This window comes from Notothenia rossii, assembly GCF_949606895.1.
Source record: "Notothenia rossii genome assembly, chromosome: 7".
NCBI lineage: Eukaryota > Metazoa > Chordata > Actinopteri > Perciformes > Nototheniidae > Notothenia > Notothenia rossii.
This window is the reverse complement of record NC_136905.1, coordinates 6,380,648-6,396,494: the sequence shown is the minus strand read 5'-3', so window position 1 is coordinate 6,396,494 and position 15,847 is coordinate 6,380,648. Positions and strand designations below refer to the sequence as shown.

General features: G+C 42.0%; 1 protein-coding gene across 1 annotated transcript in view; it reads left to right on the top strand.

Moving 5' to 3' along the window:
- The window catches only part of LOC307013511 (GA-binding protein subunit beta-2-like), a 21,005-nt gene extending 5,846 nt beyond the window's left edge, over window positions 1-15,159 (top strand). Inside the window, exons 3-8 of the mRNA XM_079640912.1 lie at window positions 1,292-1,584; window positions 6,275-6,377; window positions 7,951-8,112; window positions 9,310-9,431; window positions 11,256-11,320; window positions 12,728-15,159. Of these exons, the coding sequence (XP_079497038.1) occupies window positions 1,292-1,584; window positions 6,275-6,377; window positions 7,951-8,112; window positions 9,310-9,431; window positions 11,256-11,320; window positions 12,728-13,121 (1,139 nt within the window). The 3' untranslated portion in view covers window positions 13,122-15,159. The remainder of the gene's footprint in view (window positions 1-1,291; window positions 1,585-6,274; window positions 6,378-7,950; window positions 8,113-9,309; window positions 9,432-11,255; window positions 11,321-12,727) is intronic.
- The last annotated feature ends 688 nt before the right edge of the window (window positions 15,160-15,847 follow it).

The window sequence follows — 15,847 nt, the reverse complement described above, 5'->3', positions numbered from 1 at the left end:
CAACACCCTCATCAGAGTCCTACTGGAGAAGAAGGTGGAAAGCGACGCATGATGATAATAATAACAATAACAACAATAACAATGGGACCCGCAAATACAGAAGAGACATCACATCAAAGACATCAAAAACATGAAGGACCAGAGTACATAGACTTATTCACATTCTGCTTCATATAGTCCCATCTTTCTTAATTTATAACTTCTTTAACTGAAAAATACAAATTCAATTCTTTAGATCCGTTTGTTGAGAATTCCACAATTGAACACCAACCACTGAAATACACGGTGTTTTAGAGTAGTCCTTGCATATGGATGCTTTGTCATATGATGTTTGTCAAAAAATTAAAATGTGTGAAGTAACACATTTTGTTGTGTGAAACCGCTCAATGAACTACATCTCCCATCTCGCACCACACACCAAGACGCCGTCATGTTGGCACATTTCACTTCTTTCTTTCAGAATGAGGCGGAAAGTATTCAAAGAGGTGAAAATCACTCCAAGTCTGGGCATGTAGAGAGCTGTACACACACACGAGGGGAGTTAGTCGGTTCCGTAAGAGCCAGCATGCGGGACCGGGATTCTGGGATTTGTAGTCTTTCTAGTTGCGTATTTTTCATAGTCTTATATTTCAACAGTTTTATGACAAACTGTGACTTTTTTGACGTGGAAATGATTTTTTAAGATTGACAAACATCATATGTGTAATTAATCTAATAATAAAAATCTTTCTCTCTCCATTGACTTCAATACATACTTTTTCCGAAATATGGTCCCATGGGTCGGAAGTAGGTGTGCGGGACTTCGCCTCTCTATATTTTAGAATAAAACCAAAGTTTTATACAAACATAACAAGAAATTGTGTAATAAAAAGGTACAATAAAGGAACAATATGTATATAAATATAACAAGTAAAAGTATGCAAAAAAAATAATTGTGTGTGTACTGCAAAAAGATGCCAAACTGCTAAAAATAGATGCAACGAATCACAGAGATGCAAGATGACTAAAAGTAGTGTTCTTACTGAATGTGGTTAGGATGTTCGGACAAACTTGTAAGACCCTTCTTGCATAATTCAAAAAGATGGTGCAAACAGCATTTCTCCATCATTTTAACAACAACATGTACACTGCAGTCTTTTCTTTCACTTCTTCCACCTTTCTTAAGACCTTACAGAAGGCTGTTCAACCTCACAACAGGGGCAACTTGTGTTTAGATTGTACTATTCACAACCTGCCGTCAATTCATAACGTTTCAAAACCTTGTGTTTACTGCACTTTACAAACCTGGCAGATCTGCATAGTCACATCTTTGCTCACCACTTCCCTTTTTGTTTCTCTTTCTTTGTGTTCTTCCTGTTGTCACCACCGGGGGGCGCCGTGTGTCTGCAGCACGGAGCGGAGGTGGACGCCAGAGACATGCTGAAGATGACGGCACTGCACTGGGCGGCTCAGCGCGGCCACAGGGAGGTGGCCGAGCTGCTGCTGAGGTACGGAGCCGACGTCCACTGCCTCAGCAAGTTCGACAAGACGCCCTTCGACATCGCCATGGATACCAGCAACACTGAGCTGATGATACTGCTACAGGTGGACAGACAGAGGGGGTGGGGAAGAGGGGAGAGAGAGAGAAAAGCAGACACTCAGACAGAGTTGAGCAGAGAAAAAGACAATGAGATGTGAGGAGTCATAGAAAGACAAATGAAGGATATGGAGACGATGATGGATGAAGATGGGGACGAGAGAAAGCAAAGAGAAAAGGGACATGATGACAAAGGGAGGGTGAGGAAGGGAAGACAAACGATGTAGATGGAATAAATAAGGACAGAAAAATGAAAGGGACAGAAGGGATGGGGGTAATGACCGAGCACATTTCAGCCGAGGCAGGTACAAATGAAGACGGGAGGAGAAACGGCGGGAGAGATGGACAGATAGAGGGACGCGTGGAGGACAAGGAGACAGATGGATAAATGAGGGGCTGGTGGGAGAGGCAGGGAGGGAGATGGACAGAGATTAAGGGGGAGAGTGAAACAGGGGGGATGAGAAGAGCAATGGGGGAGCAGAGGAACGATAACAAGTAAAAAGAGTATAAGAGGAAGTGCAGGCGTAGACATGTTTGCACACTGCCCCCCTGTGATTTCAAAAAAACACGTTTGATGTTTTTCTACTAGTCCAGTTTGACTCTTACCGGCGTTGCTATGGTTCCCGTGTTAGTGCAGCCTCTTTCTGTCAGCCATGTTGCAAACACTTCATACCCGCATTTAGACACCTTTTCACACAACGCCGGATCGTCTTTAAAAAACACTAGAGTTGTGATTATGGGTTGTATGAAATAGTAGGAACAGTATTAGGAGAATGAGATTTAAAAAGGCTCTTCTACCAAGCTTTAAAGGGCACCTATTATGCAAAATCCACTTGTTCATTTCTCTTCTACATCAACATGTGTCCCCTCTTCTTCATGTCTCTTCTACATCAACGTGTGTCCCCTCTTCTTCATGTCTCTTCTACATCAGCATGTGTCCCCTCTTCTTCATGTCTCTTCTACATCAACATGTGTCCCCTCTTCTTCATGTCTCTTCTACATCAACATGTGTCCCCTCTTCTTCATGTCTCTTCTACATCAGCATGTGTCCCCTCTTCTTCATGTCTCTTCTACATCAACATGTGTCCCCTCTTCTTCATGTCTCTTCTACATCAACATGTGTCCCCTCTTCTTCATGTCTCTTCTACATCAACATGTGTCCCCTCTTCTTCATGTCTCTTCTACATCAACATGTGTCCCCTCTTCTCCATACCTCTTCTACATCAACATGTGTCCCCTCTTCTTCATGTCTCTTCTACATCAACATGTGTCCCCTCTTCTTCATGTCTCTTCTACATCAACATGTGTCCCCTCTTCTTCATGTCTCTTCTACATCAACATGTGTCCCCTCTTCTTCGTGTCTCTTCTACATCAGCATGTGTCCCCTCTTCTTCATGTCTCTTCTACATCAACATGTGTCCCCTCTTCTTCATGTCTCTTCTACATCAACATGTGTCCCCTCTTCTTCATGTCTCTTCTACATCAACATGTGTCCCCTCTTCTTCATGTCTCTTCTACATCAACATGTGTCTCCTCTTCTTCATGTCTCTTCTACATCAACATGTGTCCCCTCTTCTTCATGTCTCTTCTACATCAACATGTGTCCCCTCTTCTTCATGTCTCTTCTACATCAACATGTGTCCCCTCTTCTTCATGTCTCTTCTACATCAACATGTGTCCCCTCTTCTTCATGTCTCTTCTACATCAACATGTGTCCCCTCTGTGGAAAGAGACTCTGAAAGTTTCAATGAGCTGATCAGATTTTGGAGACTTTATGATGTCATAACGATGTTTTGTCTTGTGTAACCATTAGCCAATCCGCAACCAACGTAACCCCCCCCTCTCCTTAGGGGCTCCTTATTTTCATCTAAATTAACAGAGAGAGAATCAGCACTTTGGAAACAGGGCTGAAACAGAGGGGATTATGGGTAATGCTGCAATGACCTGTTTGGTGTTTCAGCCAATCAGAGACAGGCTCTGGATATATCTGAGACCTGTAATATATTGATGAAAAACAGTTTAATAGGGGACCTTTAAGGTGTGTGTGTGTGTGTGTGTGTGTGTGTGTGTGTGTGTGTGTGTGTGTGTGTGTGTGTGTGTGTGTGTGTGTGTGTGTGTGTGTGTGTGTGTGTGTGTGTGTGTGTGTGTGTGTGTGTGTGTGTGTGTGTGTGTGTGTGTGTGTGTGTGTGTGTGTGTGTGTGTGTGTGTGTGTGTGTGTGTGTGTGTGTGTGTGTGTTCAGGTGTGTAGGAGGTTGTGTCGTTAGCGTTAGATAACTCCTCCCCCTGGACAGGCCTTGAGCATAACAGCGGGTTGACCCATGCACGACGGCTGCAAAGCAAAGGGCACCGACAGGAGTTTATGAAACAGAAACACCCACTGTAGACATGAGTGGGAAACGCTCCCCTGTGGTCAGCGCTCTGAAGGGCTGCAGGAAAGCACTTCAGCTCAGACACAGAAATCGAAATGGTTTTATGAAGAGGGAGCCAGACTCAATGTTTGTGTCTCATGCATACAATCCTGATGATCTTTCTCTTTGTCAGCACTGTGTAGATGAAATGTCTCCGTCTGATGGAAGCCCATCAACGCCACGCTGAAAATGAATTATCAGTGAATAGCTATTCGTTTTAAACCTCAGCCTAATGCCACCATCATATTTTATCCACCATTAACCACACAAGGACTTTTGTTCAGCAAATGAACAGAGGATGGCAAAGCACCAATGAATTGATTTCTCCCTCTCAGGAGCAGAGAGCACTTCCTCACATTTTCAGGGGGTTTTTGTTCGGACGATTTCCAATAAAAATTCAACTAAATGTATTGGATTCAGTTAAAGAATATCAATTATCTTCTGCTTTTTCTTTTACCTTGGTTTCAAACCATTTATCTTAGTTTCACACAGATGAAACAATTGGTAGGGTCTTATTTTCTAGTATTGATTTTAAGATATCTAATCTAAGATATGTTCTAGGTCGAAGCAATGCCGCTAAATGTTTTAGCAACATTCTCTTATATCAGAGTTGATGGATAGCAAAACAGAAACAAATAAAACGTTTTGGACTCACAGTGTCGTCATATCAACTGATAAAGTGAGTGGGGGGTTAGTGTTGTCTTTAAAACTTGTTTCCTCTCCCTTTAAAAAGCCAGATGTTGTAGGTTAAAGCATCTCGATCAACTTTACTGTTTTAATGTTCTACAGAAATGACTAGACTTCATCCTTCTTGAATAACGAGTCACATGTGATTTTATATTAAAGGTCTCCTATTAAACTGTTTTTCATCAATATATCACAGGTCTCAGATATATCCAGAGCCTGTCTCTGATTGGCTGAAACACCTAACAGATCATTGCAGCATTACCCAAAATCCCCTCTGTTTCAGCCCTGTTTCCAAAGTGCTGATTCTCTGTCTGTTACTGTAGATGAAAAATAAGGAGCCCCTCCCCACGCCCCTCTGAGAGAGATTTGGTTACAAAGAACACAATGGTGCTCTAGGAGGAGATTCAGGTGATAAGGGGGGGGGGGGGGGGTTACCTTGGTTGCTGATTGGCTAATGGTTACACAAGACAAAACATCGTTATGACATCATAAAGTGGCCAAAATCTAATCAGCTCATTTTCAGACAGGTTTTTATAGAAATGGATCAAAAAGAGAGAGAATCTTTGTTCCTGAAACTTTAAGAGTCTCTTTCCACAGAGGGGACACATGTTGATGTAGAAGAGACATGAAGAAGAGGGGACACATGTTGATGTAGAAGAGACATGGAGAAGAGGGGACACATGTTGATGTAGAAGAGACATGAAGAAGAGGGGACACATGTTGATGTAGAAGAGACATGAAGAAGAGGGGACACATGTTGATGTAGAAGAGACATGGAGAAGAGGGGACACATGTTGATGTAGAAGAGACATGAAGAAGAGGGGACACATGTTGATGTAGAAGAGACATGGAGAAGAGGGGACACATGTTGATGTAGAAGAGACATGAAGAAGAGGGGACACATGTTGATGTAGAAGAGACATGGAGAAGAGGGGACACATGTTGATGTAGAAGAGACATGAAGAAGAGGGGACACATGTTGATGTAGAAGAGACATGAAGAAGAGGGGACACATGTTGATGTAGAAGAGACATGGAGAAGAGGGGACACATGTTGATGTAGAAGAGACATGAAGAAGAGGGGAGACATGAAGAAGACATGAAGAAGATGGGACACATGTTGGGACACATGTTGATGTAGAAGAGACATGAAGAAGAGGGGACACATGTTGATGTAGAAGAGACATGAAGAAGAGGGGACACATGTTGATGTAGAAGAGACATGAAGAAGAGGGGACACATGTTGATGTAGAAGAGACATGAAGAAGAGGGGACACATGTTGATGTAGGAGAGACGGCAAATTATCCTTAACTGCAACAGAATTCATTATAACCTGTGTGTGTGTGTGTGTGTGTGTGTGTGTGTGTGTGTGTGTGTGTGTGTGTGTGTGTGTGTGTGTGTGTGTGTGTGTGTGTGTGTGTGTGTGTGTGTGTGTGTGTGTGTGTGTGTGTGTGTGTGTGTGTGTGTGTGTGTGTGTGTGTGTGTGTGTGTGTGTGTGTGTGTGTGTGTGTGTGTGTGTGTGTGTGTGTGTGTGTGTGTGTGTGTGTGTGTGTGTGTGTGTGTGTGTGTGTGTGTGTGTGTGTGTGTGTGTGTGTGTGTGTAGGACGGCATGCAGAACCAGGTGACCGTGGACCCTGAACCTCACTACATCATCCGATCCGGTGGGATGGTGAACCTCTCGGAGTTCGTCTCAAAAACTTCCGCAGGTAGGCAGCACACACTCATCCATCTGCTGTGTGTACGTGCAGTGATGAAGTACTGGATAGATTTGACAAAAGTGATGAATAAACAGCAGATGGGAGGGATGTGGGATTCAAGTCTGTTCAGGTGGGGAATAAGAAAAAGCCTCGGGAGACTCAGTGCGTTATCTCTGGAGACTATCATATCTGACAAGAAACATCTGGACTGCAGCATCTAGGAGGAAGGGATGGCAGTTAGAGCAAGATGTGCCAACATGTTATTTTAAGAATTATCCTAAAGACCGAGACAGACACTGGAGTGATGTGTTACAAATGAATGGAACTGCAGATGCTAAAAAAGAAAGATGGAGGAACGTCCAACAAACCAAGTTATTTATCTATCCATGTTTCTCTACATACATTAGCTTCTCTGTAGCAGCAGTGTTCACAGAGAGGCGAAGTCCCGCCCTTCTACTTCCGACCCATGGGACCTTATTTCGGAAAAAGTATGTATTGAAGTCAATGGAGAGAGAAAGATTTTTATTATTAGATTAATTACACATATGATGTTTGTCAATCTTAAAAAATCATTTCCGTGTCAAAAAAGTCACAGTTTGTCGTAAAACTGTTGAAATATAACACTATGAAAAATACGCAACTAGAAAGACTACAAATCCCAGAATCCCGGTCCCGCATGCTGGCTCTCACGGAACCGACTAACTCCCCTTGTGTGTGTGTACAGCTCTCAACATGCCCAGACTTGGAGTGATGTTCACCTCTTTTAATACTTTCCGCCTCATTCTGAAAGAAAGAAGTGAAATGTGCCAACGTGACGGCCGTCTGGGTGTGTGGTGCGAGATGGGAGATGTAGTTCATTGAGCGGTTTCACACAAAGAAAAGTGTTACTTCACAGTTTTACAACACATTTTTATTTTTTGACTTGCAAAATTATCTTTTAAATTGACAAACATCATATGTGTAATTTGTGGCACAATTCAAACGGGATCCAAAGATAATCTTTCTCTCTCCATTCACCTCAATACATATTTTTCCCAAAATAAGGTCCCATGGAGCTCCCCCGGAAAGGGAGGGGCTTCGTCTCTCTATGCAGACATTTCTTTAACCATCATTTTAGTTTTTGTGATCAGTTGCTACATTTTAGAATACAATAATGTATGTTGACATAAGGATTTAAAGTTTGCAATAAAATGGTCAAATAAAACAGAATTAATTAAATATAAATAAGAAGTTAAAGTAAAATGTTCAAAAAGGATAAATAAAATAAAACACTTTGAATATTTGAATATTTAAATAACCAAAAGAAGGTAAAGTACATTTGTGAAATAACATTTTAAAATAAAACAGAATAATAATATATTTATAAACAAAATCATTTAAAGAAGAAATGCAAGTTGTACTACAATATATAAAAACAATAACTAAGTAAGAGTATGTACATACATACATATTTTATGCCTGTTGTTGTTGTTGTTGTTGTTGTGTAACATGTTGTCCTTGGTTCTGTTCTGCTCTTTGAGATGCCAGAGTAGTTCTAGGCGTGTTTATTATCTAACAATACAAACCAAGTCTTTCTCTTCAGTCAAGTCTGAGGACGTCATGGCGGCTGAGTCGGTGGAAACGCTTCAGCATGTGGTGGGCAACGGGAGTCAGAGGGTCATCACCATAGTAACAGACCAACACGGCAACCTGCAGCCGGCGTCCCTGGGCCAGCAGTTCATCTTCACTCTGCAGGGCCAGCAGAGTGAGACAGACACACACGCACGCACGCACACACACACTCTGCAGCACGCACACACACACACACACACACACACACACACACACACACACACACACACACACACGCACACACACACTCTGCAGCACGCACACACACACACACACGCACGCACGCACGCACGCACACACACACTCTGCAGCACGCACACGCACACACACACACGCACGCACGCACGCACGCACGCACACACACACACACTCTGCAGCACGCACACACACACACAGACTGCAGCGCACACACTCTGTTGCGCACACACTCTGCTGCACACACACTCTGCTGCACACACACACACTGTGGTGGATAATGCAGACGGTTTCTAAAAAAAGCGACATGTAGCGACAACAAAGGATTCACACAATGAGTCTTTGAAACGTCTTTCAAATGCTCAGGCATTGGAAGTAGGGCTTTAGAACGTTTTTTTCTGGCCTTTTTGAAATCACAAAATAATGGTAAACATCTGTTTTAATGAATTCTTTTGCAGTTAAGGATAATTTGCCGTCTCTCCTACGTCAACATGTGTCCCCTCTTCTCCATGTCTCTTCTACATTAACATGTGTCCCCTCTTTTTCATGTCTCTCCTACGTCAACATGTGTCCCCTCTTCTCCATGTCTCTTCTACATTAACATGTGTCCCCTCTTTTTCATGTCTCTTCTACATCAACATGTGTCCCCTCTGTGGAAAGAGACTCTGAAAGTTTCAGGAACAAAGATTCTCTCTCTTTTTGATCCATTTCTATAAAAACCTGTCTGAAAATGAGCTGATCAGATTTTGGCCACTTTATGATGTCATAACGATGTTTTGTCTTGTGTAACCATTAGCCAATCACCAACCAAGGTAACCCCCGCCCCCCCACCTTATCACCTGAATCTCCTCCTAGAGCTCCATTGTGTTCTTTGTAACCAAATCTCCCTCAGAGGGGTGTGGGGAGGGGGTCCTTATTTTCATCTAAAGTAACAGACAGATAATCAGCACTTTGGAAACAGGGCTGAAACAGAGGGGATTATGTGTAATGTTGCAATGATCTGTTTGGTGTTTCAGCCAATCAGAGACTCTGATGGTTCTGTACATATCTGAGACCTATAATATATTGATTAAAAACAGTTTTATAGGGGACCTTTAAGACCTCACTCTGACACTTTTCTGTTGTGCCGTTGCAGTGGTGGCTGTGCCCACCGGCTCGATGGCAGAGGAGGTTGTGGGGGAGGAGCCTATCTCGGCCACGCCCATAAACAAGAGGAAGACAGACCCTACAGCCAATCACAGTATCTTAAAATCTAAGGTAAGCAGGCAGTACTTTGTTAAAAATTAACTGTTATTACTGTCAAACTTTTTGCATTTGCTGAAGGTTTCAATATATCCGACTTGGTTCTTTATAACACAGAAGTCCCCTAAAAAAACATCAGCCAAAGCTATGAAAAGCAAAAGCGACCAAACCCAAATATATCATCATTCCCAGACAGCATCTTGAGCAGGCAGATGGTGTTTGCATGTTTGTAAGTCATAAAACACATCTTTACTAAATATCAAAATGGCTTATTAGTCAGCAGCTTGCACTTTTACACTTGTTCATTTCCACTCTGCTCAAAGCTAATTGTAATTAACATAAACAAAAGTTCTAAGGATATTTCTCTGGAGATTGGCAACAAAAGCAACATTCCCAGTGTCTCCAGAAGTTCACTCCAGCAACGACATACTTTATAGTAAACAAAGCAAACTGCTATTTCATCTTTGAATGTTGTGTAATGGAATATTGCCGCTGTAGAGAAACACATTTCAATCTGTTCATTTGACCTTGAAAATAATTCTGAACAATGGCCCTGAGATATCAAATGTAATTATAGTAATAGTTATTTATTTGTATGTATTGTTCAATTAGTATTTGGGCTATTTTTTGCATTCTTTTTATTATTATTTTTTATTATTATTATTACTTGTTTTTTTTCTTCTCCTAAAAAAGCAAATTGCGTTTGAACTTAAAGGTCCCATGTCATGGCCATTTCTACTGATCATAATTCCATTGTTGAGGTCTACTAAAATATTTTTTATTGTGCAGTTTTCCAAACTCACATTGGTTTCTCATACAGCATCTCTGTATAGTATGTGTATTCACTCTCTGTCCTGAACGGCTTGTTGGAGCTCCTGCCCCCCCCCCTCACCCGCAGCCTGGCTGGGAGTTTGTGTGTGTGCCCAGGCTGAGTTCCGCGGTGTCTCGCTGTCCCCACACCAGTGAGCCGACTCACAGTGTCCCGCTCCTCGCAGCAGCGAGCCTCGCAACGTTGCTTGTGTGTGTGTGTGTGTGTGTGTGTGTGTGTGTGTGTGTGTGTGTGTGTGTGTGTGTGTGTGTGTGTGTGTGTGTGTGTGTGTGTGTGTGTGTGTGTGTGTGTGTGTGTGTGTGTGTGTGTGTGTGTGTGTGTGTGTGTGTGTGTGTGTGTGTGTGTGTGTGTGTGTGTGTGTGTGTGTGTGTGTGTGTGTGTGTGTGTCCACGGATTGGTCCAAACGTAACGGCTTAGCAGGTTAGTCCGTTACGTTACGTCACTGTACCCAAGAAGTAAACAATGGAATGAGAGAAATGTCCAACGAGGCGTTCTGGGGCAGCATAGACAGGTCTTCTCTGTGTTAGAGTTTTACTCCCTACAGGGTGTACTTTGAGGGTTTGTGACTCTGCAGACCGTTTACATGCAGAAAAACCTTCATAACACACAAGGGGACGGGTGATAACCAGAAAAGCATGACATGGGCCCTTTAAGGCATAGGATGTGGCATGTTGCTTTGTTTTGCTTCATGTATACTGTGTGTAAAAAAACATATTTTGTATTTCATTTATTTGGAGCAAAGTACATGTTTGGACAGTCAATAAAAAAAAGAGTTGAAACAAAATAATAGATTATAAAAAAGCATGAAGTTTGAGGACTTCTGCATTTTGCCCGTTCTTCACTTGCTTTTTCTCACAGACTTCTACGATCTGACTGCTTTCTGTAGAAGAGTTCCTCCCCTGTTGGCTTTTAGAAAGACTTCAGGTTTAAGACTCTTCTGCATCGGCTTCCCTCCTCAGACACGGAGGTCGCGCCTCGCTTTAACCGCTAATCTGTTTGTGTTTCCCCAGAAGGTGAAGGAGAGTCGGGAGCAGCTGGAGCGGCAGCTGCAGGAAGCCAATCTGAAAGCTCAGGGGTAATGTTGTGAAAATACTGAATGGCCTCTTCCAATCTGAGAGTAACATGATAACAAAGGTATCCCAACGGTAGCTGTGAACATGACAGGATGTGTGATTACCTAGAAGAGCATCAGGACTGTTTGAGGCATATGATAGCTATGTGATTAACATGATGATTCAGCCTCTATGGAGAGACACATATGACAAGCATGCTCATTTCTGACGTGGAGCTAATCTGACCTAAACATTGAATACTGCAGAATTTTGAAAAAAAGTCAATTTTTGGGGAAACAATCAGCTTCCCTCCTCAGGATTTTGAGAAAAAAATCAGAATTTTGAGAGAAAGTCATAATTTTGAGAGAAAGTCAGATTTTTGAGATTTTCAGAAAAAGTCAACATTTTGAGAAACAACTCAGTATTGTGTTCATGACAGGATGTATGATTGACCTACAAGACCCGGTATCCCTCCATCTTGTGACTGGGTAACTCCCTCTCTTGGATATCAGCATGTGAAGGACACTGTTCAGGAACTAGTTGATGCTCTGTATGTGATGACTACTTCGTTAGACCCTCCAGAAAAACGCGGGCTAAAATCCTTGATTATGCGATTAAACATGCGGGGTTTTTATGTGATTTTATGCGGTGAAATTGCGGGAAGTTGCGAAATATGCTAAATATGCGGGGAAAAAGAATAACCATTTTTTAAAATATTGGGCTGTCTTATTTATTCTCTCTCACACACAACCTGCCGCTAACGTTAAACCCCTTTACTATTCAATTAAACACATTCATTATTTATTGTAAAAGCAGTTGGGCTTTTTTAATCTCACACACAACCCCCCCCCCCCACACACACACACACACACTTCTCCGCCTCATTCTGTTTTCATTTACTCGTTCGTTATCTGACCAGCTTCAATCTTGTAGGCTACTCACTTCGTTTCTTGTAGCCCTCGAAAGAGTTTTGGAGGTTGATGCCTCGGTGAACGTGAGTTGTTTGGCTTTCTTGTCCACAGCAGCAGAAAGCATTTTCGAATGTTTGAATGAATCAAAGTGGGTCGCCACCGTCGATTTTCTCTTATGCTCCAACACACAGTTACACGGGGTGCAGAATAGTTTCCCCCCACTTTTTGCCCGGTCTTTAGTAGAAATGTTCGTTGGTAAATGAGCTCTATACAGTGTTGTTTACATTCTGTGATGCGCGAGCTGATGACATCACGTCAAGACGAGTTAACTTTTTTTCTTCTCAACTTTGGGTGGAAAAATGCGGGGATTATGTGGCCTTTTGATAAATATGCGGCCTTTTAAAAATCTGCGCCGTTTTGCTGATTATGCGGTAAATTCTGCGATCGCAGAATCGCGTTTTTCTGGAGGGTCTAACTTCCATTCTGTTGAAGCTCAAGCCAGTGAGATTTTTCTAACAGGTACCAGCAGCAGCTCCTGGAGAAAGAGCAGGAGGCGGAGCAGTACCGCCTCAGACTGGAGCAGGCCATCGCCACCAGTAACAACAACATCACCACGACAACTGTTACCGTAAACTCTACAGTGAAGGAGGAGGAAGAAGAAGAAGAGGAGGAGGAAGAGGAGGTGGTGATGATGCTGGAGGAGCAGCTGGAGACCACAGTGGAAGCTAAAGAGGTGGAAGAGGAGGAGACGAAGCAGGAGGATGAAGAGGAGGTCGTCTGTGAACCTCCAGGAGAGACACTTCCTGTGACTGAGTCTGAGACGGAGGTGGAGACCGAGGGTTCAGAGGAGACGCACAAATCCTCCCCCGGTCAGCGAGGAAGAGGAAGAGGAAGAGGAGGACGCAGACACTAGCAGCATGATTTGTGATGATCTATTTCAACGATTTTCATAACCTTTTGTAAAGATTAGGAAGACTTTTGTAAATGTGTTCATGCGTCCATCACTGAGAGGAAGCAGTTAGCATCACAGACTTTTAAACGATCACCTGTAACAACATGACCAGAATGATTACTGAAATGTTGAGAGGGATTGAACGACAGGGGTCTCTCAGTGACTAATGTCAATATTAAAAATGATGAAGTGTGTTGTATAGATTGTGTTTAGAGTTTCTCTCCCCTGCCAGAAAAGCCTACATTAGACTCATGAACTTATGCAACATAATGACATCCCTATATTGTGCTTCTATTGGCTAACACATTGTATGTGATAGGCTAAGGGGCGGGACATCTCTAAGCGGTTGACCAATCACAACAGAGCTAACCAGCTAACCAATCAGAGCAGACTGGGCTCTGGTTTCAGACAGAGGGTGAGAGGTGCTGCAGCACAGGCAGTATGAGAAAAATGAAGACCTTTTTGAACATGAAAGCATGGAGACATGTCCCAGTAGAGACACTACATACTGATGTATGAAAATGAGTATAATAGGGGGTCTTGAAGATAGAAGTGCGGCAGTTGGCTGATAAACAATGCAGAAATATTGTTCTTTTTTGGTTCTGATAAAAAAAAAACTATTTCATTATATATTATAATAACTATATTGGCAGGTGTTCATATCCTTCTCTGGTACTAGATAACAAAGCTTTAAAGTGTGTAATATGTATTATTCTTTGTTATATTTAGTTATCTTTTGGGTCAAATTCATTCTTGCGTTTATTTTTCATGACATGTGTGTGAAAGGGCCTCCTGCGGTGATGTCAGAGGAGGAGGTGCACAGTCCGGTCAGAGATAATCATGAAGCAATTACAGTAAGAGCCCTCCATGTTTCTTATCATGGAGCAGATAGGAGCCGCTGCTGGGATTAAGGACTCTTACACCCTATCTTTTCTGGGAATCAAACTTGTGACCTTTTTGTTTTTAAAGAAGCTTTTTCACCACTCAACCCCCTCGAGTCCTCCTGCGGTGTGATGTGGAACAAGACGAATCTGACTGTTTTTAAACGTGAAAAGCCACAACACAAAATTATGTTTTACTGTTCATTCTTTGTCTTTTGGCCGATCTCACAAAGGGGTTTATTTAAATGTGACATCACCTTTGCAACTCTTGACAGATTTAAAGGCTTTTGTGTTTTTTTTTTAAACTATAAAATATTTGGTTAAAGGTGGGGGTAAGTTTGAGAAACCGGCTCGAGATACACTTTTTGTTATATTCCATGGAATGCTCTTAACATCCCGATAGCAATGAATATCTGAAGTTCTTTGACAAAAAATCCATACAAATATTTCATCTGTGGAAGCGTTGGCGCAGTAAAAAGCACGACCAATCATCTGAGCCGGCCCGGCTAAAGTAACTGGATGGCCTACCTGCCTGTTAGCCTTCCATCTCGTGCCCTCATTGGTCATGTGCGCGTTCGTGTGTGTTGGAGGAGGGGCTCTGTAATGAAGTGGCAGATTTCTTCCGGCTGTGTATTTTCAAATTCTAGCGCACTCGAGCTGGTTCCTCCAAAATTACCTACCCCACATTTAAGTGTACGAAGTGAGCAGATATCAATAACATGAATTCAATAGCTTTTTTACCCCATTCATTATAAAGCCCCTTTTCTCATTACTGAAACTGTCAAGGGTAATTTGTTACATGTAACATGGTCAAGGTCTTTATTCAACTCAATAGCTTATTTTTTTGACACAAGTTTTTCAAATGTAATTATGTGAGGCAATAAAAGGAATAGAGAAAATGGGAAAACGTGTTGCTTCTGAAATGACAGTGCAAAAAGTATAAAAATGTAACGCAGTGTTTATGAGTTTGCGAATGTGCTAATTATGTTTTAATAACTTGTTTTGTGGTTGTTCTGGTTTAATGACTGAAGTGACACAACATTTGTTTTATTCAATAATGCTGAATAGTTTTACATTTTATAATGTATTTTATATTTCAATAAAAATGCTCTCTTTTATTCCCATTTTGCCTTTTATCTGTACGTAATGATACTAACACTCACTGGTTATTAAGTGCATGTGTAAATATAATTTGGGAGAAAAAACCATGATTTTCCTCTGCTGCAGCCAGTAAAGCATTAACCTCCAGCTGCTCTCTCCTTAATAGTCACCATTAATGGCTCTACTCATTATACTGGCTCCCAGTGACCTGGCTCCTGGCTTCCAGTCTGACGCTGTGGTGAGAAATAGTGTTGCACACAGCTCTTTGGGAACATAACGTTAATTGGGCATAAAGAGCTCATTGGGAGTGTGTCTTGGTGAGTTGTTGAACAGCTGTCCACTGATATACTTTAGATCAGGGGTGTCCAAACTTTTTGCACTGAAGGCCACATACAGAAAAATATACGTGTCGCTCACTATAGGTTGATTACCTCATAAGTTCTGTTATAAATTGGAAAAGTTAATCCAATGTAGGTACATTATTCTTGATACTTGAAAATGCTAAAAGAGCTGTCGGAAAGGTTTAATTTATTGCGTTGGCAGCTCATTCCTTAAAACAGAAGCTTCAGATTGCTTAGGAGGAAATATGGAGGGTATATTTCAAGGTCGTTATGTAAATGTGTTATTGGGATTTTTTCTCGATTTGTTTGAACAGGTTTTCATCTTTAATCGACTGAATTTATTTGAACATTGGGCTTATCAACA